This window comes from Garra rufa, chromosome 1 (assembly GCF_049309525.1).
Source record: "Garra rufa chromosome 1, GarRuf1.0, whole genome shotgun sequence".
NCBI classification, from domain to species: domain Eukaryota; kingdom Metazoa; phylum Chordata; class Actinopteri; order Cypriniformes; family Cyprinidae; genus Garra; species Garra rufa.
Genome location: NC_133361.1, coordinates 8,473,495 through 8,497,246, shown reverse-complemented (window position 1 = coordinate 8,497,246; position 23,752 = coordinate 8,473,495). Strand labels below are relative to the sequence as shown.

General features: G+C 36.5%; 2 protein-coding genes across 2 annotated transcripts in view; one reads left to right on the top strand and one right to left on the bottom strand.

Annotated features, from left to right (window-relative positions):
* Positions 1-23,752, bottom strand: part of LOC141342407 (uncharacterized) — a 226,404-nt gene that overhangs the window by 20,331 nt on the left and 182,321 nt on the right. The gene's annotated exons all lie outside the window — the stretch shown is intronic.
* Positions 326-23,736, top strand: LOC141341754 (uncharacterized). Its single transcript, XM_073846428.1, has 4 exons — positions 326-790; positions 13,290-13,428; positions 16,422-17,515; positions 22,607-23,736. The coding sequence occupies exons 1-4, from the start codon at positions 461-463 to the stop codon at positions 23,411-23,413; spliced, it is 2,370 nt and encodes a 789-aa protein (XP_073702529.1). The 5' UTR covers positions 326-460; the 3' UTR covers positions 23,414-23,736.

Here is a 23,752-nt window from a genome sequence, read left to right as displayed (position 1 = left end):
AAGTTTAAATAGCATAACAGTATGTTGGCTCTCCAAGCCAACATAATAAGTTTAAATAGCATAACAGTATGTTGGCTCTCCAAGCCAACATAACTAGAAGCTAAAGTTCGATGACAAACTTTAAATGTGTTCACACTGTGAGAAGAGATTCAGACACTCATCACATCTGAAAGAACATGAGAAGATCCACACTGGAGAGAAACCGTACACATGTGATCAATGCGGGAAGAGTTTTGCAAATAAATCAACCCTTAAGATGCACATGAACATCCACACTAGAGAGAATCTGTACCCATGTGATCAATGCGGCAAAACATTTTTGTGGGCTTCAGGCCTGCAGAGACACCTGACAGTTCATACACAAGAGAAGCCACATTTATGTTATGTGTGTGGGAAGAGTTTTTCATGTCTACAAAGTTTGAAAGCACATCAGAAAATACACACTGGTGTGAGAGATTACATGTGCTTTGAGTGTGAGAAGACTTTTATTTCAGCAAGCCATTTAAAACTGCATGAGAGGATCCACACTGGAGAGAAACCCTATCAGTGTTCACACTGCGACAAGAGATTCAGTCAGTCAGGAGACCTGAGAAAACACGAGTGGATCCACACTGGAGAGAAACCGTATCACTGCACTGAATGTTGGAAGAGTTTCAGTTGTTCATCTTCTCTACACAGACATACGAAAAACATTCACAGTAGATCATCTTCAGATCCAGTACTTTCAGATCTGATGCTGCATCCTCACCAAATGATACACAATGATGCATCAAGCATTGAAATTTCATCTTGACAAATCTGTCCTTACCAGACATTACAGGTGACATGGCAAAGAACAATTATCTAAAGTTTTCACAGTGAATAAAGTTCATCTTCAAAAACCAGCAGATTTCAGCTGTGAGATTCAGTTCAACTCAAAGACGAGGAACAATGTCAAACGTTTTATTCCTTTACATCATTTTGCTTCATGATATAAATTATATTAATCTTTCTTATAAGTTTCATATGATGTGCAATTGTCTTATAATACATCTGTAGTTTGCTTACTCCGTCATGAAGAGAAGTTCTTGTGTCGCTACTCATTACTAAGAGTACGTTCTGCATGTTTCTTCTGATGTGAGGCCAAAAGTTCACAGTATATCACGTATTAACACAAACATCAAACACATTTTACACGGTTTGAATAAAGTGGCATTTTACAGGCTCTTTTCTGTGTGCGTCTTTTCTGGCATTTTCCTACTGAAATTAACGTTTAGTGCAGCAGCAGCAGTGAGCGTGTGAGGAAAATATGAAGAATTCATTCAGAGTGATTTTGAGTGTTTTTGTATGTTTGTTTGAAGTGAAAAGTCAAAAGATGTGTTCTGCCCTGTCTATGTGACTGTAGTTATCCATTATTATAAGTGCACACCAAGCACTGTAGCATTCGTAGCATTTTTCTTTCATTTCAGAGCTGATTGAAGAGAAGTCATAATGACAAAGCTGGAGAAAAACCTTTGCGTCACTCTAAAACTAAAAGAAAAAGGCCATTTTGTTGTTTAAAAGCTTTAATTAAAAATTTGTTCTATTAAGACAATAGAAATAAAAAAGACGTTGAGGGTTGTGTCCAGTCTGAAGGTCACTAGTATAAAATACTGATATTGCCTTGAGCAAGGAACTCAATTTAGTACTTGCATACATACTTGAACTGATAGATGTACAATTTGTATTAAACAGAGTTGTACTTTTATAACAAAGTCTGTAATTTATTTAGTAATTTAGATTTGATTCGACTAATTTACTTAACCTGAGAATAATAAATGAAGAAAGGCATGGCTGTTACCCAACAAAAGTGTGTGGAGACTGGAAAATAATCTTTTTCAGAATTATGTTCAGAAGTCTCTATCTCATCTGTTTGTTGTTGTTGTTTTTAATAGTATACAGATTATTTTTTTTCAATTATAATAATAATGATAATGAAGTCTCTAAAAGTTGAAATGAAGGTTGCATCTATTGCAAGCCAAAAGTGGAAAGCGGATAATGGCACACTAGCTGCGTTTCCATTACAGATGTGTGCAAAACTTTGGCGCTATTTTATAAATGCCGATTAACAGGTATTGCGAAATGACGACGTTTCCATTAACCGATGTTATGGGACTGAAATGTTATTTTTCCCTATCAGTCATGGCAATGGATTTTTGTGGGATGTTGGCTATGTGTAATTGAATATGACCTCTAAATGCAAAAAAAAAAAAAAAAAAAAAACTTTCCATTGCTGTTTTGCGAAATATTCTTTTTTTTTTTTTTATTGCCTGACAAACCACCTCATGTGAGCGCATCAACTTTTTTTGCGATATATTGGGAGTTTTTGCGCAATTGATGCATTTCCATTTGCGCAATTTAAAGGGTAATGGAAACACAGCTACTTTTGTTTTTGCCTTGATTAGTTGTGGAGACTCAATACTGAATAATGTTATCAATTTGACTGCATATAAGAACAGCATTACCCTTTAAATTGCGCAAATTGAAATTGCGAAATGAAAATAAGCCAAATGGAAACATGTCAATTGCGCAAAAACTCCCATATATTGCAAAAAAGTTTTTACGCTCGCATGAGGTGGTTTTTCAGGCAATTCGAAAAAACAAATATTTCGCAAAACAGCAATGGAAATGTTTTTTTCCCCCGCATTTACAGGTCACATTGGATTAAATTTAGTCAAAATCAGCTGCCATGATTTATCGCGAGAGGGGAAAAATCGTATTACATCGGTTAATGGAAAATAAATGTTAATCGACATTTATAAAATATCGGCAGTAGTATTACGGTGTACATTTTAGGACATCCTCAGACCTCAGCCATACAATGAAAAGGTGTCATGCCTCAGACTAAAAGGCGTCAGTCACAGGACAAAACGGCATCGTGCCTCAGACTGAAAGGCTTCAGGTTTTAGGAAAAACGACATCAGGTCTCGTACAATTAGACATCAGATGAAACGGAATCAGATTACAAGGCATCAGACAAAAAGACATCAGACGAAACAGAGTCAGATGAAAAGACATCAAACAAAAAGACACCAGGTTTAACAGACTCAGGACGGACAAAGTTAACCTTATAAAAATTAACCATGGTTTTACTATAGTGAAAGTATAGAAACTTTTTTTTAATGTATTGATTATCATTTGTATAACCCCAGTTTTATTTGAAGTTAAACCATGGGTATTTTTCGTAAGGGTAACGTGTGGGCAACATGCAATATTATACACTTTTTAAACATACACTGTACAATTTAATTAGTTTACCATTTAATGAAACAATGAAATAATTCTTCTTGCTTTCTTAAATAGTGTTTAGATAATTGTTTAATTCTTAAAAAAAAGAAACTTTGGTTTGTTAAAATTTACAAAGAAAAAAATACGTTCATAACAAAACAACCATTGCTTTTAGTGGAGTCAGAATCACAATGTCCTAAAACAATGCATTTGAAAGTAATGGATACATCTTGCTGGATATTATTATTCAACCAACATTTTCACAGAATTGTTCAGTATACTGAAAAGTCTAGGAAAAAATGTCGTTCCACACCATTTTGCTTGTTCCTAACCGCGTGCGTGTTGTCACACTAAGTCCGTTTCACCTGATGACTTTTTGTTTGATGCCTTTTAATCTGAGTCCGTTTTGCCTGATGACTTTTTGTCTGATGCCTTGTAATCTGATTCCGTTTCATCCGATGTCTAATTGTACGAGACCTGAGGTCGTTTTTCCTAAAACCTGAAGCCTTTCAGTCTGAGGCACGATGCCGTTTTGTCCTGTTACTGACGCCTTTTAGTCTGAGGCATCACACCTTTTCGTTAATGGCTGAGGTCTGAGGATGTCCTAAAATGTACACCGTACTAGAGTTTTGCACAAATCTGTAATGGAAATGTGCCTTATTGTCTTGTTTTCCTCACAAAACACAGCAGACACTCCTGAAATGCACCTGATTCTTTCACATTGTTCTCAGTTTTTGCTAATAGTCTGGCAGTTAAGCACGGTAGACTTTGCCAAATTTAAATCTGTACACTCGCTAAATTTTCCTTTCATATTATTTCGCTCCTCTCGACGCTTCACACTCCAGTCCAGCGGATGGCACTATGACACCATTAAACCTCAGAGGAAGAAGATTAGTTTCCGTGTGATCTGTTGTTTTGTCGTGTTGGTAGAAACTGTTAGTAAAATGTACTATTTCTAAATAGAAAAATACAAATTTGAATCAGAGGATTATATAACATCACCTGTAATATTCTCGTTCTCATAGTAGTGACTAAGATTTGAAGCAAGCAGGAATAGCTGGAGGAGTATCAGCTGAGCTGAAATCTTTTGTGAAGATGGTGTTTGTTAAAGAGGAGAGTGAGGAGGACAGGAGTGAACCAGAAGTCTGGAGAATAAAACACGAGGAACCAGAACCACAGAGAATAAAACAGGAGGAACCAGAACCACAGAGAATAAAACAGGAGGAACCAGGAGGTTGGTGTTTATTCTTCATTCATCTTTAATGAGTTTGTGGTATATTAAACTAACCAAGATTTAACAGGTTGCCTGTGAATCCCTAAAACGTTTTGCATTCCTTAATGTAAAAATAAGGGCTTAATAATCATTAAAATGTCTTCAATCCACATTTCAAAGTTCTTAAAAATTCGATGGACCTGCCAACGAGAAGATTTATATTTTATTTGCTCTCTTTGCTTTTTTATAATGAGAAAACCATTCACTTTGTTTTTACATTAGTGTAATCTCAAACATTTTGTGGGCATTTTGTTTTTGTGCTTAAATATAATTAATGTACATCTATGACACTTTGGTACTTTGTTAGATTACCCTGACACGAAAAAAAAAAAAAAAAAAAAAACTAATACGACAATCTTTTGGTAATAGAAGAAAATATATTTGCTAAGGTCTCCCATATGCATCTGTATTAGAGGTCGACCGATATTGTTTTTTTACCGATACCGATAGCTAGGTTTGACCACACTGGCCGATACCGATTAATTAACTGATAGTTGTTTAAAAAAATGGATACTGAAAATAGTGCTCTACTATTTAAAAAAAAAAAAAAAAAAAATACTAAACCATACTTTGTATATTAATAGAAATATTAATATTAATTATATATTGATCTTTAAAGTTTTTTCATAGTTCATTAATGTTAACAAAATCAACTTTAACAAAATTTAACAATAGGCTATATCAGTAAATGTTGAAATTAACACACTCTAACAAGGAACAACACTTCTATTCTACAGCTTTCATCAATCTTAGTTGATGTTACAAATGGGCTCATTGTAAAGGGGTGTAAATCTTTACATTTTAGAAATATGTAAAATTGCAGGTTCTATGCTTTTTGTTTATATTTGGAATCTCTGTACGTCAGTACTGCCATCTTAAGATTCAATTTAATTACGATTTTCAATATCAACTAAATATAACCATGCATCACATTCTCAGTTGTCAATGCACATGGCACCATTTTCATATACAATTTATTTTGTGCAAAATTAACTTTTTTAAAAATTATATAAGCAGGCAAATTTTTAAAACAATTACTTATTTAAAATAAGTGTTCTTTAAGTGTCGGCAAGTTTACAGAAAATAGTTATTGTTTTTTCTTTTTCGTTTGATTATTACTGATGAGAGCAAAGACAGTGGCTGCTTTAACAGGCTGCATTCAAAAGAATGCACAGATCTATTTCGATATATCAGATGTTGTGTCCTGCTCTGAAAATGTAACTGACTGTGTGTACATCAGCTTCGTATAAAAGTATTCGAAAATCCAAGTGCATTAACCGCGAACAAACACAAAGAGCAAGTGAAAGTCTGTCAGTGCGTGAGTTTAGTGCATCTAATAGTACTGCATTACAAACGGCACAAATGAAGGCATATGTAAAGTAAAAAACTGCGGTTGAAAGTTCACACTGACAAACAATGCACACGTAGCTCACAGTTCAAGTTCTGTGCAATGAAGCCTGCCGCGTTTCTGGCGCGCACAGGTGCCATATGCGGGAAAAACACAAGCTCATTGAAGAGAGGAATGCGATGCGTCGGAGAATCGATTTTTCACCCACCATTAATGAAACCGGGCAAAAGGGTCGTGCTGTGCTGAGCGGACAACTCGCAGGTATCACACACACTCTGAGGACGCGTTGTGTAGTTCAGGCGGAAATCTAAAACAGTTTAATCACCAAATGGGCAAATGTTTACTTCAAGAATGATCAAAAAAGCGGCAAAGGTTGGTTTAAACAACAGATCAAACGGAAAGAGAAAGTGCTATCTATATCGTTAATTGCAGCCATTTCAGAAACAATTTCTTTTCTGTTTTACATTAATGTTTAAATATCATTTGTTTGTGTTTTGTTTCAGTTTAATATGTTAATTAGGAAAGAAGTTTGTGTAATTTGTAAATGTCATAAAGGACGTGGTATGAATTGGACGAAAATACGCCGGGAGAATTGGAGAGGGTCAGACACAATTTTTGACCACTTCGTCCGCTTTTTATTTGGGGAAAATCCCTTCTCAAACGAATTTCGTTTTGTATAATTTTAATCTTAATTTTGAATACATATTTTTGTTGATTAGTTATGAAAATCAAATAAGAACAGGAAAATGGCATTGTGAAATAAAGTGCGTAACAAGATGCAAACCCACCATGCTTCTACGACCTGAAGAAAAGGCTAAAACATAAATTATAGTTCTATATGAAGCATACAGACATTATTAGAGCTACAGAAATACAAATATTTTGCTTAAATGCACAATACTCAATTTTCCAGTCCAGGGTCAAGTCTTTATTAACAACGATTTGGGACAGATATGTAATGTAAAACTATGGCGCGCTGTGACTCCGCAGGATTATGTCGGCTGAATGAACAGTTTGCTTTCGCACCTCATGTCATTAAATCTGCAACTTTGCTGGCTAAGAATATGACCAGCTGGATATAAATCAATACAAATATATGGTAACAATCCTGCACTCTTAACCCGAATTAGTTGACTTTACTAGAAATTTGCGTGGAAACCCGTTGCACTAAACAAGATTAGTTTTTACAAATCTAAAACTAAACGGGTTAAGCTTTATAAACATAAAAATGTTAGTGGGTGCAGTAGACAAATCAGGTTTGCATTAGTAGTCTTTACTGAAAACCATTAGTTCACACTATTTGTTTTGGTGTACAATTTATATTAAAAAATCTTATTGATTATTAATTCTAAGTATTGATAAATTTTATATTACATAATGCCTTATAATTAAAAAAAATAATACAAGTTAAAGAAATAAAATAATCACATTCAAATGTTTTTATTGCTCATAAAAAACAGGCAGTACAGTGTATTCATCCATTGTCATACAAAAGACAAGTAACATTTTTTGACATGCAATTCTTGTTTGCTAGTCAACAACTGTACAAATTGCTTACAGTGACATGAACACATAGTATTCAACAATATGCCATATCTCTCTGAATGACTAAACATGCATTAAAACTGGATAAGCATTAAAACGTCAACTCTTTAAAACAAAGATGACCACTGTGAATTTGAAACATTTTTACCACAGAAAACTGGTACAATTTAAATTTATTTTCTCTTTTAACTTAACTGGTTTAATTTAAAGGATTAGTTCACTTTCATAACAACAATGCACAGATAATCCCCTTGTCATCCAAGATGTTCATGTCTTTCTTTCCTCAGTCCTAAAGAAATTATGTTTTTTTGAGGGAAACATTTCAGGATTTCTCTTTTTATAATGGATATGGATGGAGCCCCGAAGTTTGAACTTCCCAAATGCAGTTTAAATGCAGCTTCAAAAGGCTCTAAACGATTCCAGCCGAGGAGGAAGGGTCTTATCTAGCGAAACCATCGGTTATTTTAGAAAAAAAATTGGCAATTTATTTACTTTTTAAATGCATGCAATATCTGTGAGATTCTGGTAAATACAGTTAGGGTACGTCTAAAAACTCCCATCTCGTTTTCTTCCCCAACTTCAAAATCGCCTTAGATCGCTGCAAAAGTATAGACATAGTGTTTACAAAGTGAACATACAAAGAAACTCAAACGCCCTTAACAAAAAAAGGTAAAAACAGCATTGTAGGACGATTTTGACATTGGAGACATAAACCAGATGGAAGTTTTTAGACGTACCCTAACTGTATTTACCAGAATCACAGATATTGCATGTGCTGTAGACATGAGACAAGATGACCATTTGAGGTTAAAATGTATATAAATTGTCAATTTGTTTTGAAAATAACTAATGGTTTCGCTAGATAAGACCCTTCCTCATCGGCTGGGATAGTTTAGAGCCTTTTGAAGCTGCATTTAAACTGCATTTGGGAAGTTCAAGCTTCGGGGCTCCATCCATATCCATTATAAAGAGAGAAATCCTGAAATCTTTTCTCAAAAAAACATAATTGCTTTATGACTGAGGAAAGAAAGGGGGTGACTACATTATCTGTGCATTGTTGTTATGAAAGTGAACTAATCCTTTACCTTTCAGCAATGACAGGACATTTGGAACAAGAGAATCACCTTAATTGTGCACATCAAGAACAGTAAACAGCCACTCCTGTTAAAATTAAATTGCAAGCTGGTTCCTTAATGTCTGTAACCTGGGCTTCAAGTCAGTGTGGCCCACCATTAGGAGTAATTGATGGATGAACTGGAATGTGTTCTTCATTGGTTTGGGGTAGTTTAGATGAAATGCATGTGCAAGTCCAAAGATACATACATAGCCTTTGGCAAGTCTTTAATGCTTTAATCCCTCGATGACAATCTTAAATGAGGCTGGATTGAGATGCAGAGAGGATGGAGACACAGCACCTTCATGCTCAACAAGGAGGATTCCAAGGTCAAGGTCTCGGAACACATGATCGTCAGCAGAGTCCTAACAAAACACATTCAAGACATTAGTCATTAAATAACTATTAATTATGTTAAACAAATAGTCTGACACATGCAAACTAATATATTAATTGGTTATGACTGCTTTTTCAACTCTTCATTAAAAGGGTTAGGATTGTGGGCTTTCGGGTGGATCTTAGACAAGTGGACCTTAAGTGCATTAATGGAATTAAATGTGCACAAACAATCTTGGTGTAGGCAAGGGAATGGAACAGTTCTGCTGTAACTTCCATGTTTTAACCTATAATGTTTTAACAGGTAACCCCGTTTGTCACATATAAATTCACAAAACTTACACTTCCACTGCATCTTCTCACATGGACCTGTGAAAACAGCGCATAAGCAAACTTTTAGAAAAAGTTGCAGATAAAATTCCACTGTAAAAGTTAGGCACCAAGTAATGATCTTGTAAATTCCAATTTTCAAAAAGTTAACAGCTATATAAAAAATCACTAATGCAAAACTTAAAGTAGCATTTTTTCCAATTAGTAAAAAAAAAAAATACACGCTAGCATTAGCCACATGGAAAGCACGTCAACATGCATGACTGCGAACCAGCAGAAAAAAATTAAGTTAATGAAATAAGCACGTTACAGCTAAACTGTGAGCATACAAAAACACTCTGGATAATGTTACGATATATGAAATGACAAAAATAGCTGAATTAAAAGTTAACGTTATAGCTAAACCATAAACCGACAGAAAAAAAAGCATCTATCTGCACATTAACACTTTGTCATCTTTTTAGAATTGAACATCGGTCCATATTTTGGGTTAGCACTTTTTTTTGGAAAGATATCTGCAGATAATACTCTTTATAAACTCACCGATTCACGTTGTTTTCAAAGAATAACCGTTGGCGCGTCAACCCATCTCTTGAGGCAGCTGCAGCTCTCTGCTCACGCGACCTGCTTCAAAAAGCCCCTCCCCCTTTTCAAAAACGTAACATACTGAGTGATGTCTCAAATTGCTCAGTGTAGTCAATTATTTGTCTAAATAGTGCAAACAACTAATTGTTTTTAGCAGTGATAACTTTTTTTGAAAAAAACAATGAAGAATACGTAATGACTGCTTACATTTTTTGGTTAAGACAAAATCCGGGTTAAGAGTGTGACATTAAACATTGGTCTGGGACTTAACCTCTCATAAACTATGACAGCGGAGCGTGAGCCACTTCAGCAAAGAACGCAACCCTAAAAAACTATCAGCATGGATTTTTGCCGATAATGATAGCTCGGCCAATCAACCATCGGTGCTGATAATCTTTATCATTACATTTATTGCCGATTAATCGGCAAAACCGATACATCGGTCGACCTCTAATCTGTATCATTACATTTATCGTTATTTTGCATCCCTACGGTTTACTCTAAAATACAATATCACAAACTGATTAACTAACCTATGATTTTTTTTAACATAACCAGAAATAGTTTTAATTATTTTAAAATCACAAGAAATTAACTCTTTCATTGGAAACTAATCCTACATTTAATAGCTGAATATAAATACATTATGAACTTCAATAAATAAAATAAATAAAAATAAATAATCATTCAATAATCACAATCAAGGCAAAAGTGGTCAGTTAATTGAGGTTTTATCATCCAGCCCTATTTCCACTATTATATCATGATTTTCTTTTTATGTCATTTCAGAGTGCTATGTTGTTGTTTTTTGTTCGTTACTAAAAATAACCAATTTTAATTTTATTTCAGAGTCGATTGAAGAAAACGAGGAGACTGAAGAAATGAGTAAAGTTGAGGTAGAAATGAATATTAAAACTGGAGAAAAACCTTTGACTTGCTCTCGAACCCAACAGGAAAAAATAAAGAAAAGAAGAGACAATAAATCTTTCACCTGCACTCAGCGCAGAAAGACTTTCACATTCAAAACAAGTCTGGAGCGTCATATGAGCGTTCATACTGGAGAGAAACCATTCACTTGTGATCAGTGTGGAAAGAGTTTTGCAAACTCATCAAACCTTAAGTATCACATGAACATCCACACTGGAGAGAAACGTTTTCAGTGTTCACACTGCGACAAGAGATTGATATTGTGACACAGGCAAGATACATTTTTGCTGTCAGCTAGAAACGTCCAATGATCCTGCAACTTTTAGGGAATTAAAAAAATATTAAAAACACTATTCTAATTAATAATAAACACTGTGCTGTTAAAGTTGGTGTTGTGGCTTTATTGTATACAGATACATTTATGTAAGTGGTAGTAACAAGTCACAAAAAGGTTCATTAGTAAAGTAGTTTAGTTAACATGAACTAAGAATGAACAATACTTCTACAGTTTTTATTAATCTTAACGTTATTTCAACATTTACTGATGCATTATTAAGACCAAAAGTTCTGTTAGCTTCAGTCAAACTTTGAAATACAAGCATTAGTGCACTTTAAACTTACAATGAATGACTGTATTTTCATTAATTTACATTCACAAATATGAATAAATACTGTAATGTATTGTTCATTGTTTGCTCATTAACATTAACTAATGCAATCTTATTGTATATAAATGTTTATTTGCATTGTTGCATGGGAACAGCTAAAACCAGCCTAGGCTGGTTGGCTGGTTTTAGCTGGTCAGCAGGCTGGTTTTGGAGGGGTTTTGGCCACTTTTGTTAGGTGGTCAGGCTGGGAAACCACCAGCTAAAACCAGCCTGTCCAGACTGGGGGACCAGTTACTTTCAGCCTAAACCAGCTAAGACCAGCCAACCAGCCTAGGCTGGTTTTAGCCTTTTTTTTTTTAGCAGGGATATTAACATTTCACCAAAATCAAGTTCAAATACAAAGTTCTTGACCAGCGAATGTTTTTTCCCCGTCATTACCGCCACATCAGAAGCAGTTCTTACAACGCATTTACGTTTTCATAAACTTCATGAAGTTTTTTTTTTCTGTTATTTGGCTAAAGTCCCCGGTGGAGAAAAAATAAACCAGCATAGGCTGGTTTTAGCTGGTCAGCAGGCTGGTTTTAGACTGGTTTTGGCCACTTTTCCAGGCTGTTCTTAGCTGGTCAGGCTGGGAAAAACCACCAGCTAAAACCAGTCTGACCGGCCTAGCCAGGCTTGGAGACCAGCTAAAACCAGCTACATCCAGCTTAAACCAGCTAAAACCAGCCAACCAACCCAGGCTGGTTTTAGCTGTTTTTTTTTTTTGTTTTGTTTTTTGTTTTTTTCAGCAGGGATATTATTAACATTTCACCAAAATCGAGTTGCATCGCATTTACGTTTTCATGAACTTCATGAAGTTTTTTTCTGTTATTTGGCTAAAATCCTTGGTGGAAAAAATAGCTAAAACCAGCCTAGGCTGGTTGGCTGGTTTTAGCTGGTCATAGCTGGTCAGCAGGCTGGTTTAAGAGGGGTTTTCGAAACCACCAGCTAAAACCAGCCTGGCCAGACTGGGAGACCAGCTGAATCATTTTGCTTCATGGTACAAATGATATTAATCTTTCTTATGAGTTTCACATGATGTTCAATGGTCTTATAATAAAACTGTAGTTTGCTTTGTCATGAAGAGAAGTTTTTGTGTCGGTACTCATTACTAAGAGAACGTTCTGCATGTTTCTTCTGATGTGAGGCCAAAAGTTCACAGTATTTCATATATTAACAAAAACATAAAGCACATTTTACAAGGTTTGTCTGTGTGTCTTCTCTGGCTTTTCTTACTGAAATAAACGTTTAGTGCAGCAGCAGTGAGCGTGTGAGGAAAATAAGATGAATTCATTCAGAATTGAGTGATTTGGAGTGTTTTTGTATCTATCAAAAGATGCATGTTCTGCCCTGTATGTGACCGTAGTAATCGATTATTATAAGTTTACACCAAGCACTGTAGCATTTGTAGTATTGTTCTTTCATTTCAGAGCTGATTGTAGAGAAGTGGAGGAGGAACATCATGACAAAGCTGCAGAAAAAAACACTCAAAAACTAAAAGAAAAAAAGCCATTTTGTTTGTATGTTTTATTAAACGAATAGTTCACCCAAAAATGTAAATTTGATGTTTATCTGCTTACCCCCAGGGACCCAAGATGTAGGCAACTTTGTCTCCTCAGTAGAACACAGACGAAAATTTTAAACTCAAACCATTGCAGTCTTCAAACTCCAGTCCAGCGGGTGCCGCTAAAACACATGTTTGTTTGCCAAACACCTTTAAACCTCAGAGGAAGACTAGTTTCAGCGTGATTTGTTGTTTTGTCGTGATGATAGGAACTGTTAGTTGAAATGTACTATTTCTAAATAGAAAAATACTAAATTGAATCAGATCAGTAAATAATGTTACCTATAATATTCTCACAGTATAGTGACTAAGTTCTGAAGCAAGCAGGAATATCTGGAGGAGTATCAGCTGAACTGAGATCTGCTGCTGTGAAGATGGTGTTTGTTAAAGAGGAGATTGAGGAGAACAGGAGTGAACTAGAACCCTGGAGAATAAAACAAGAGGAACCAGAACCCTGGAAAATAAAATTTGAGGAACCAGAACCACGGAGAATTAAACAGGAGGAACCAGGAGGTTGGTGTTTATTCTTCATTTATCTTTAATGAGTTTGTGGTATAGTAAACTGACCAAGATTTAACAGGTTGCCTGTGGATCCCTAAAACGTTTTACATTCCTTAATGTTAAAATAAGGGCTTAATTATTATTAAAACGTCTTTAATCCACCTTTCAAATGTCTTAAACATCTGATGGATTTGCAACGAGAAGATTTATATTTTATTTCCTCTCGCTTTTTTATAATGATAAAACCATTCACTTTGTTTTTACCTTAGTGTCATCGCAAACATTTTGTGGGCATTTAGTTTTTATGCTCAAACATAATTAATGTACATTGATGACACTTTGGTACTTTGTGTTAAATTACCCTGGCACAAATAAATAAATACAAGTAAATATGACATTTTTAATTTGTTTATCTCTGCCTTTGTTTCACTGTTGGACCAAATGGTAATAGAAGAAAATATATTTGCTAAGGTTTCCCATATGCATCTGTGTCATTATGTTTATCGTTATTTTTTGCATCTCTACGGTTTACTCTAAAATACTGAATATGAATGGCCGGAGTCGCAACAAACTGAAACTGCTACGCAGGCAGCAGCCAAGAAGTACTTTTGCCGAAACGTGGGGGTACGTCAGTGATTTGGTTGCATTTTGGCTTCAAGAGCTCCGACACGGAGCACAAGACAGTCATGTTCAAGCTCTGCCAAAAGACTGACGCCTGTTTCACACATACTCCATGTGCAGTGCGTATGCAGTCCGTGTGCGTTGCGTATGCTGTGCAGAGGCAGCACGGACTCGTTTTGCTTTCACACAGGACGCGTTTGCAGTCCATTCCTGATCCGCGGGTGTTTACCACAAACACACCATTTATTAGTTATTTTAATTTCAAATCCAAACGTGCTTTTTCAGCATTGGGATACTTTTATCACAGTACATTAATACAATAATACTAGACATATTCACGTTTATACTCAACGTATTAGAAACGACGTAGGCTATTATTTAATGCACTTGACTTCTAGATTTGTATATTAAGTTGCTCAAGCAAGTTGTAACACATTTAAACACAGCATAGGTAGGCTAGAGCTTCCTTTTCATATTGAAATTGAAATCACAAATATTTTAAATTAAAACTTACCACGGACAGAAACAGTCGGCTCTCTGTGCCTTTCTTTTGCATTAAATCTTTATTAAAAACCATATTTTAAAGAACTTTTCTACCTGGACAAGTGCATCTATTATGTTGCCTTGTTTATTTAAAACTGCACTATTCTAAACCTTGCCAAAAAGCCACGTGTTGACTGTGAAACACAGAAGACTGCAATTATATGCATTTACGGTACATTTCCGTGTCAATTCATGTTCATTTTTACAGCGAACAATGCGCTGTCACTTTAATTCAGCGCATGCAACGCAATGCAGCACAGCAAAAATATATTCTGTGCCTAACGCCTGTTTCACACATACTCCGTATGCAGTGCGTATGCGTTGCGTATTTTTTTCCGCACCCATGTTAACGGATTAGAGCGTTCACACTGCACGCGGTTGCTGTCCGTCAGTGCGTTCCAGATGCGGTGCGTTTGCAGCAGTGCAGCGATCGTTTAGGCACAGAGTCTATTTTTGCTGTGCTGCATTGCGTTGCATGCGCTGAATTAAAGTGACAGCGCATTGTTCGCTGTAAAAATGAACATGAATTGACACGGAAATGTACCGTAAATGCATTTAATTGCAGTCTTCTGTGTTTCACAGTCAACACGTGGCTTTTTGGCTAGGTTTAGAATAGTGCAGTTTTGAATAAACAAGGCAACATAATACATGCACTTGTCCAGGTAGAAAAGTTCTTTAAAATATGTTTTTTAATAAAGATTTAATGCGAAAGAAAGGCACAGAGAGCCGGCTGTTTCTGTCTGTGGTAAGTTTTAATTTAAAATAAATATTTGTTAATATAAAATAGCCTATTTGTGAAAGCCCAATTTCAATATGAAAAGGAAGATATAGCCTACCTATGCTGTGTTTAAATGTGTTGCAACTTGCTTGAGCAACTTAATAACCAAATCTAGAAGTCAAATGCATTGCCTACGTTGTTTATAATACGTTGAGTTTAAACGTGAAGATGTCTAGTATTATTGTATTAGTGTACTGTGATAAAAGAGTATCCCAATGCTGAAAAAGCACGTTTGGATTTGAAATTAAAATAACGGATAAATGGTGTGTTTGTGGTAAACAGCCGCGGATCAGGAACTGACTGCAGTGCAAATGCGTCCTGTGTGAAAGCAAAACGAGTTTGCAGACGGAGTATGTGTGAAACATACTTTGATACTTTATTTTGGTTTGCAAACTTTGCACTACAAGGTTGAAAAATGTTTTATTTTTTATAATTGAGTGCTTTTCTGCTCAGAAACTTGTAATGGTTGTGCACTTTAATAAAAAAAAAGAATAGTTTATTTTGATAATACTGTATAATTATGATGTGGATAAAAAAATGTTAAGACTACTGTAGCTCTACCTCCACCACATCTGTTGTCATTTGATACATTTATATTGCTGCACTAAAATGTATTTTTGCTAATTTGTGACAGTTCAGTTAAATGTCACTTCAAATAACGAATAAAAATAAAGTTGCAAAAAAAATTATGCAATGATATTTTTGTCAAACTTTTCAGAGAATAACTGAAAACGTACTGTATTTTGGTATATCGTGATATATATCGTTATCGTGATATAAAACAATCCATATCGTGATACATGATTTTTCCATATCGCCCAGCACTAATCCCTGCCTTTTGTTTTGTTTCTTGATTTAATAAATTAGTGTTTTGTTATATTCCCGTTTCCTCGTGTGTTCTCCTGGCTCCTCGTCTTCCCTGCACGTGTGACATAGGTTATATCATCCAGCCCTATTTCCATTATTATGTCGTGATTTTCTTTTATGTCATTTAAGAGTGCGCTGTATTTTATTTATTGTTTTAATGAGTTACTAAAAAGAACCAATTTCAATTTTATTTCAGAGTCGATTGAAGAAAATAAGGAGATGTTAATTCATATTAAAACTGGAGAAAAACCTCGGGCTTGCTCTCGAACCAAGCAGAAAAAAAAGAAGAAAACAACAGCCCAAAAATATTTCACTTGCACTCGCTGTGGAAAGACTTTCACAAGCAAAACAAGTCTTGACCTTCACGCCAGGGTTCATACTGGAGAGAAACCATTCACTTGTGATCAATGTGGGAAGAGTTTTGCACACTCATCGACCCTTAAGTATCACATGAGGATCCACACTGGAGAGAAACCTTATCAGTGTTCACACTGTGACAAGAGATTCAGTCGGTCATCAAATCTGAAAACACATGAGAGGATCCACACTGGAGAGAAACCATACACATGTGATCAATGCGGGAGGAGTTTTGCACAAAATGTTGGCCTTATGGCACATATGAAAGCTCATACAAAAGAAAAAACGTTCACATGTGATCAGTGCGGAAAGAGTTTGAAATGCAAATATAAACTTGAGCTTCACATGAGAATTCACTCTGGAGAGAAACTGTACACATGTGATCAATGCGGGAAGAGTTTTACAAACTCATCAAATCTTAAGAATCACATGAACATCCACACTGGAGAGAAACCTTATCAGTGTTCACACTGTGACAAGAGATTCAGTCGGTCATCACATATAAAAACACATGAGAGGATTCACACCGGAGAGAAACCATTCACTTGTGATCAATGCGGTAGGAGTTTCACAAACTCATCAAACCTTAAGAATCACATGAACATCCACACTGGAGAGAAATGTTATCAGTGTTCACACTGCGACAAGAGATTCAGTCGGTCATCATATCTGAAAGAACATAAGAGGATTCACACTGGAGAGAAACCGTACACATGTGACCAATGCGGGAGGAGTTTTGCACAAAATAATGGCCTTATGGCACATACGAAAGCTCATACAGACGAGAAACCGTTCAGATGTGATCAGTGTGGAAAGAGTTTGAAATGCAAATATAAACTTGAGCTTCACATGATAATTCATTCAGGAGAGAAACCGTATCACTGCACTGCATGTGGGAAACGTTTCAATCAATCATCTTCTCTACACAGACATATAAAAAACAGTCACGATAAGTAGATCATCTTTCATGTTTAATACAGCATCCTCACCAAATGTGAAACAATGATGCATTAAGCAATAAAATATCTGGATAAATTTGTCCTAATTCATCATTACAAGCGATATGACAAAGAAACATCATTTAAAGTTTCTACAGTGAATAAATTTCATCTTGAAAACCAGCAGGTTCAAACTGGAGATCCAGATCAACTCAGTGATGTATTTCTTCCCCAAAGAACATTGTAATGTTGCTTCGTAATGTAAATTATATCATTGTTTTTTACGAGTTTAACATGACGTTCAGTTGTCTTATAATTCATGTATCACTTGTAGTTTGCTTACTTTTTTCATGAAGAAAAGCAGCTTTTGACAAACCCTCTTGTTTAGGAAGCTATAAGACTTTTAAGAGAGCTGGGACTTATTTTCAATTTTGTTATTCACTGTTGCTTTTAAAACAAGTAGCTCTTTCTGGTTTTGGTTTGACTGAATTGACCCAGTCAGTCAGTATGATCTGTGTTGTTGTTGTTTATTAAATATTATTATTCAATAAATAATTGATTGCGGATTAGTTATTTGTTGATTGTTTATTTAAACCAAATACGGCAAAAAACAGGTTCATGTAGAGTGCCGGATACCTCATATTGTGACATAGGCAAAATACATTTTTTGCTGTCAGCCGGAAACTTCCAATGATCCCCTTAAAAACACTATTTTTATTAATAATAAACACTGTGCTGTCAGAGTTTGTATTGTGCCTTCATTGTATACAGATACATTTATATAAATGGTAACATTGGTTAAAATTAGTTAACTAGTTTGGTTATCATGATTGCTTACATAATACTTCTACAGTACTTATTAATCTTAATGTTATTTTAACATTTACTGATGCATTATTAAAAGCAAAAGTTGTTTGTTAAAATTAGCTAAACTTTGCCCTTCACAAAGATTAATAAATACTGTAATGTAATGTTCTTTGTTCACTCATTAACTAATGAAATCTTATTTTATATAAATGTTTATTTGGCATTGTTGCATGCGTCATCCCTGGTGAGAAAATAGCTAAAACCAGACTGGGGAACCAGATAAAGCCAAGCAGCCTAGGCTGGTTTTAGCTGCTTTTTTCAGCAGGGATGTTATAAACATTTCACCAAAAACAAAATCAAGTTCAAATACAAAGTTCTTGACCAGCAAATGTTTTTTTTTTTTTTTTTTATAGCAGTACTTTCATCGCATTTAAGTTTTCATGAACTTGAAGTTTTTTTCTGTTATTTGGATAAAATCGCTGGTGAAAAAAATTGCTTAAACCAGCCTAGGCTGGTTGGTTGGTTTTAGCTGGTCAGCAGGCTGGTTTTAGAGGGGTTTTGGCTACTTTTGGCCAGGCTGGGAAACCACCAGCTAAAACCAGCCTGGCCAGACTAGGGGTCCAGCTAAAACCAACCAGCCTAAGCTGGTTTATTGTAAACATTTCACCAAAATCAAGTGCAAATACAAAGTTCTTGACAAGCTGTTACGGAGCCTGAGCCAAGCCTATCCAACCAGGTGCAAGAGCCGAACTCGTGGAATGCGATGGCGGATGTTTCAGTGGAGCGTGAGGGTGTTGAGGGAAGCACTGCCCACTGCACCATTGCTGATGGTGAGCGTAGTCTGGATCTGGGACATTTAGATATGGAGCAAGATTTGATTGATTTCATTGAGGATATAGATGTGGAACAGGACTTGATCAACTTCTATGGGGATGTATTTGAAAACATGCCACCTCTCCTTTCACCAACCTCTGAACTTTCTGCTTGCCTTAAACTATCAGTTGGCCCTGAACTACCAGTCTGCCCTGAACAATCTGTCTGCCTTGAACTGTCAATCTGCCTGAATTTCCTACGCATTCTCCCTTTGTTATCTCCATCTATTATCCCTCAGAAAGCCTCAGGACTCCGCCTAAGCCCTCTGAACCAGTGGCTCCACCTTGGCTCTCAGCTTCCTCATCTTGACCTGGCTCCCTCATCTCTCCAGCTCCGCCTTGGTCGGTCGCCATCCCGCCATCACCTCAGGACTCCACTCTTCTGGCTGCGCCTCGTCGCTCCATCCCACCGGCTCGTTTGAGCTCCTTCCTCCCTCCGGCTCTCACTCAGTCCTCTGTCAGTCTGGCTCCGCCACAGGCCTCTGGATCTCCGTCTCGGTCACCAGAGCCTTGGCTTCTGCCTTGGCCATCCAGATCCTCTGTGTCGCCCAGGATCGTCAGCTCTCCATCTCTGCCTAGGGCTCCTCCCTTCTGTCTCCTCCATGGCTGCTCCATCCGTCTGATCCACCCTGGACCCTTCTGTCTCCTCCATGGCTCCTCCATCCGTCTGATCCACCCTAGACCCTTCTGTCTCCTCCATCCGTCTGATCCACACTGGACCCTTCTGTATCCTCCATCCGTCGGATCCACCCTGGACCCTTCTGTCTCCTCAATGGCTCCTCCATCCGTCTAATCCACCCTGGACCCTTTGGTCTCCTCCATGGCTCCTCCATCCGTCGGATCCACCCTGGAAACTTCGGCCTCCTCCAGGGCTCCCTCCATCCGTCTGAACAACCCTGGACCCTTCGGTCTCCTCCAGGGCTCCTCCATCTGTCAGATCCACCCTGAAATTTGTTCATCGTCCTCTTCCGTTGGATCCACCCTGGACCCTTCAGTCTCCTCCATGGCTCCTCCATCTGTCGGATCCACCCTGACATTTGTTCATCGTCCTCTTCCCGGGTGTTTGTCCCCCGCCGAAGCCTCCTCCAGTATAGATTTTCTGTTTCCATCTCATGTCCGCTCCTTTGTCTACCTCTTTAGTCCCCTCCATCCATACATTTATTTATTTTTTCTACGGCACAAGGTTCCATCTTCCAGGAGTGTGTAGTAATGTCACACGCCTTTGTCTGTGTTGGTTTTTCCCTCATGTGCCCATTATCACACCCCTTTGGACTGTTAATGTTGGTTTCTCTCTCTGTTGCCCATATTTGTTCCTGTTTCCTGTCCTCCTTAACTCTTTATTAGTTAATCACCATCACCTGTCCTTGTATCATTATCCTGTCTTTCTTAGTTGGGTTCAGGTCTGTTTTCATGGTCTGATACAAGGTTACTTTGGTGTGTGTTTCCCTGCCATTCTTGTGTGAATTTACCTTTTGTGGATATTATTAAAAAGACCTGTCATTGCATTTCATCTTAATGCACCTCTTTCTCAACACACACCCGTGAAATTAATACTTGCATACAGTCCAGTAGTCAACATTCGAAGTGGATCAAAAAATCAAAAAGAATACCAATTCTTATCTTAGGACAACTTTGATGAACTTTTTTGATCCACTTCGAATGTTGACTACTGTAGAATACTTGTACTGCTAGAGGTACAATTTGTTATAAATAGAGTTGTACTTTTATAACAAAGTCTGTAATTTATTTAGTAATTTCCCTGATAGCACACATACATCTTAGAGACGTCTATTTGACGTCTGCATTTACATCTGCAAGACATCTGAAAGATGTAGTTTGCTCATCTGCAATACGTCTATTGGACATTTCCAAACAGATATCAAATAGACGTCTATTGGATGTCTTTAAGATGTTTATGAATCAGAATAAATGTAAAAACTGACATCTTACAGACGTCTGACAGATGTTTGTACACAGCAGATGCTTTCCAGATCAAGAGATCTTTAACAGACATCTTGCAGATGTACGTGTGATTCGACCAACTTACGTAACCTGATAAAAATAAAAATAAGGTGTGTCTTTTTGCAAATTTTACTGGAAATCAATCTTATGTGATGTTAAATGGAGAAAGGCATGGCTGTTAAAAGTCTGTGGACACTGGAAAAGAATCGTTTTAATATATAATTTTAATAGGCTATACAGATTAAAACTACAAAAGCGGAAAATTGGCTAATGACATCTTTTTTTATTATTCTGAGAATATCTCAGGGTATGTAAACATCATTCTCAGTTTTTGATATATACTGATGAAGTTAAGCAGAGTTGACTTGGCTAAATTAAATCTGTGCAATCCCAACGTTTTTCTTTTATATTATTTTGCTCCTCTCGACGCTTCATACTCCAGTCCAGCGGGTGGCACTAAAACATATACGTTTGTTTACCAAACACCCTTAAACCTCAGATGAAGAAGACCAGTTTCAGTGTGATCTGTTGTTTTGTCGTGATGCTAGAAAATGTTAGTTAAAATGTGCTATTTCTAATTAGAAAAATACATAATTGAATCAGATCAGTAAATAACGTAACCTGTAATATTCTCGCAAGTTTTGAAGCAAGTAGGAATATCTGGAGGAGTATCAGCTGCTGTGAAGATGGTGTTTGTTAAAGAAGAGACTGAGGAGAACATAAGTGAACTAGAAACCTGGAGAATAAAACAGGAGGAACCAGAAACATGGGAAATCAAATGTGAGGAACCAGAACCACAGAGAATAAAAAAAGACGGTTAGTGTTTATTCTTCATTCATCTTTTATGAGTTTGTGGTACATTAAACTAACCAAGATTTAACAGGGTGCCTGCGGATCACTAAACAGTTTTACACTCCTTAATGTAATAATAAGGGCTTAATTACCATGAAAATGTCTTCAGTCCGCCTTTCAAATGTCTTAAAAATATGAGAACTGGCATTTTCGTTCATTGCTTTTTTTTTTGTAAAATTGTAATCTCAATAGTTCACAATATAAAAAAATGAACTCCTTACATTTTGTAGTTGAAAATATGTACTGTGTGAACCTTAAATCAACTATGACGGAAATAAATAAATATAAAAATATTAATATGATATCACGATTATATCATGATTCATTTTTATGTATTTTTTTATTAATTATTATTTTTTTAACGAATGACTAAAAAGAACCAATTTTGTTCTATTTCAGAGTGGATTGAAGAAAATGAGGAAACTGGACAACTGAGTAAAGTTGAGGAAAAAAATCATAGTAATACTAGAGAAAAACCTCTGACTTGCTCTCGAACAAAACAGAAAGAATTAGTGAAAAGAAGAGCCAAACAATATGTCACCTGCACTCGCTGTGGAAACACTTTCACAAGCAAAACAAGTCTTGCACGTCACATGAGACTTCATACTGGAGAGAAGCCGTTCACTTGTGATCAATGTGGGAAGAGTTTTGCACAATTAGCAAACCTTAAGGTTCACATGTACATCCACACTGGAGAGAAACCTTATCAGTGTTCACACTGTGAGAAGAGATTCAGAAACTCAGAACATCTGAAAACACATGAGAGGATCCACACTGGAGAGAAACCATACACATGTGATCAGTGTGGGAGGAGTTTTGCAAATTCATCAACCCTTAAGAAGCACATGAACATCCACACTAGAGAGAATCTGTACCCATGTGATCAATGCGGCAAAACATTTTTCTGGAATTCAGGCCTGCAGAGACACCTAACAGTTCATACACAAGAGAAGAGACCTTTATGTTATGTGTGTGGAAAGAGTTTTTCATGTCTACAAAGTTTGCAAGTACATCAGAAAATACACACTGGTGTGAGAGACTACATGTGCTTTGAGTGTGAGAAGACTTTTATTTCAGCAAGCCATTTAAAACTGCATGAGAGGATCCACACTGGAGAAAAACCGTACAAGTGTTCACACTGTGACAAGAGATTCATTCATTCAGGAAAACTGAAAACACATGAGAGGACCCACACTGGAGAGAAACCTTATCAGTGTTCACACTGCAACAAGAGATTTGGTCAGTCATCAACTCTGAAAACACACGAGTGGATCCACACTGGAGAGAAACCGTATCAATGCACTGAATGTGGGAAGAGTTTCAGTTCTTCATCTTCTCTACACAGACATACGAAAAACAATCACAGTAGATCATCTTCAGATCCAGTCCTTTTCAGCTGAGATTCAGTTCCACGCAAAGACGAGGAACAATGTCAAACGTTGTATTCCTTTAAATCATTTTGCTTCATGATAACATTAATCTTTCTTATAAGTTTCATATGATGATCAGTGATCTTATAATTAGGGCTGGGTATCGATTCCAATGTTCCGATTCGATTTTCAAGTTCTTAATTTGATTCCATTTCGATTCTCGATTGCGATTCCTGATTTGACAGTATGAATGAATATAGATTTAACACAAATCCTACATTTATAACGAACCTGTATATAAACACTTAAAATTTTAAGAACACTTGGGTACAATAAAATAACTCAACTCTATATTTCAATAGACAGATG

Bases quoted from the DNA above. Each gene is read 5' to 3' on its own strand.
- LOC141341754 (XM_073846428.1), top strand. From the start codon at position 461: ATGTGCTTTGAGTGTGAGAAGACTTTTATTTCAGCAAGCCATTTAAAA. The intron at 791-13,289 runs TGACAAATCTGT...GCTGCTGTGAAG, and splicing joins CAAGCATTGAAATTTCATCT to ATGGTGTTTGTTAAAGAGGA. The intron at 17,516-22,606 runs ATAAAAAACAGT...CTTGCACGTCAC, and splicing joins CATCTTCTCTACACAGACAT to ATGAGACTTCATACTGGAGA.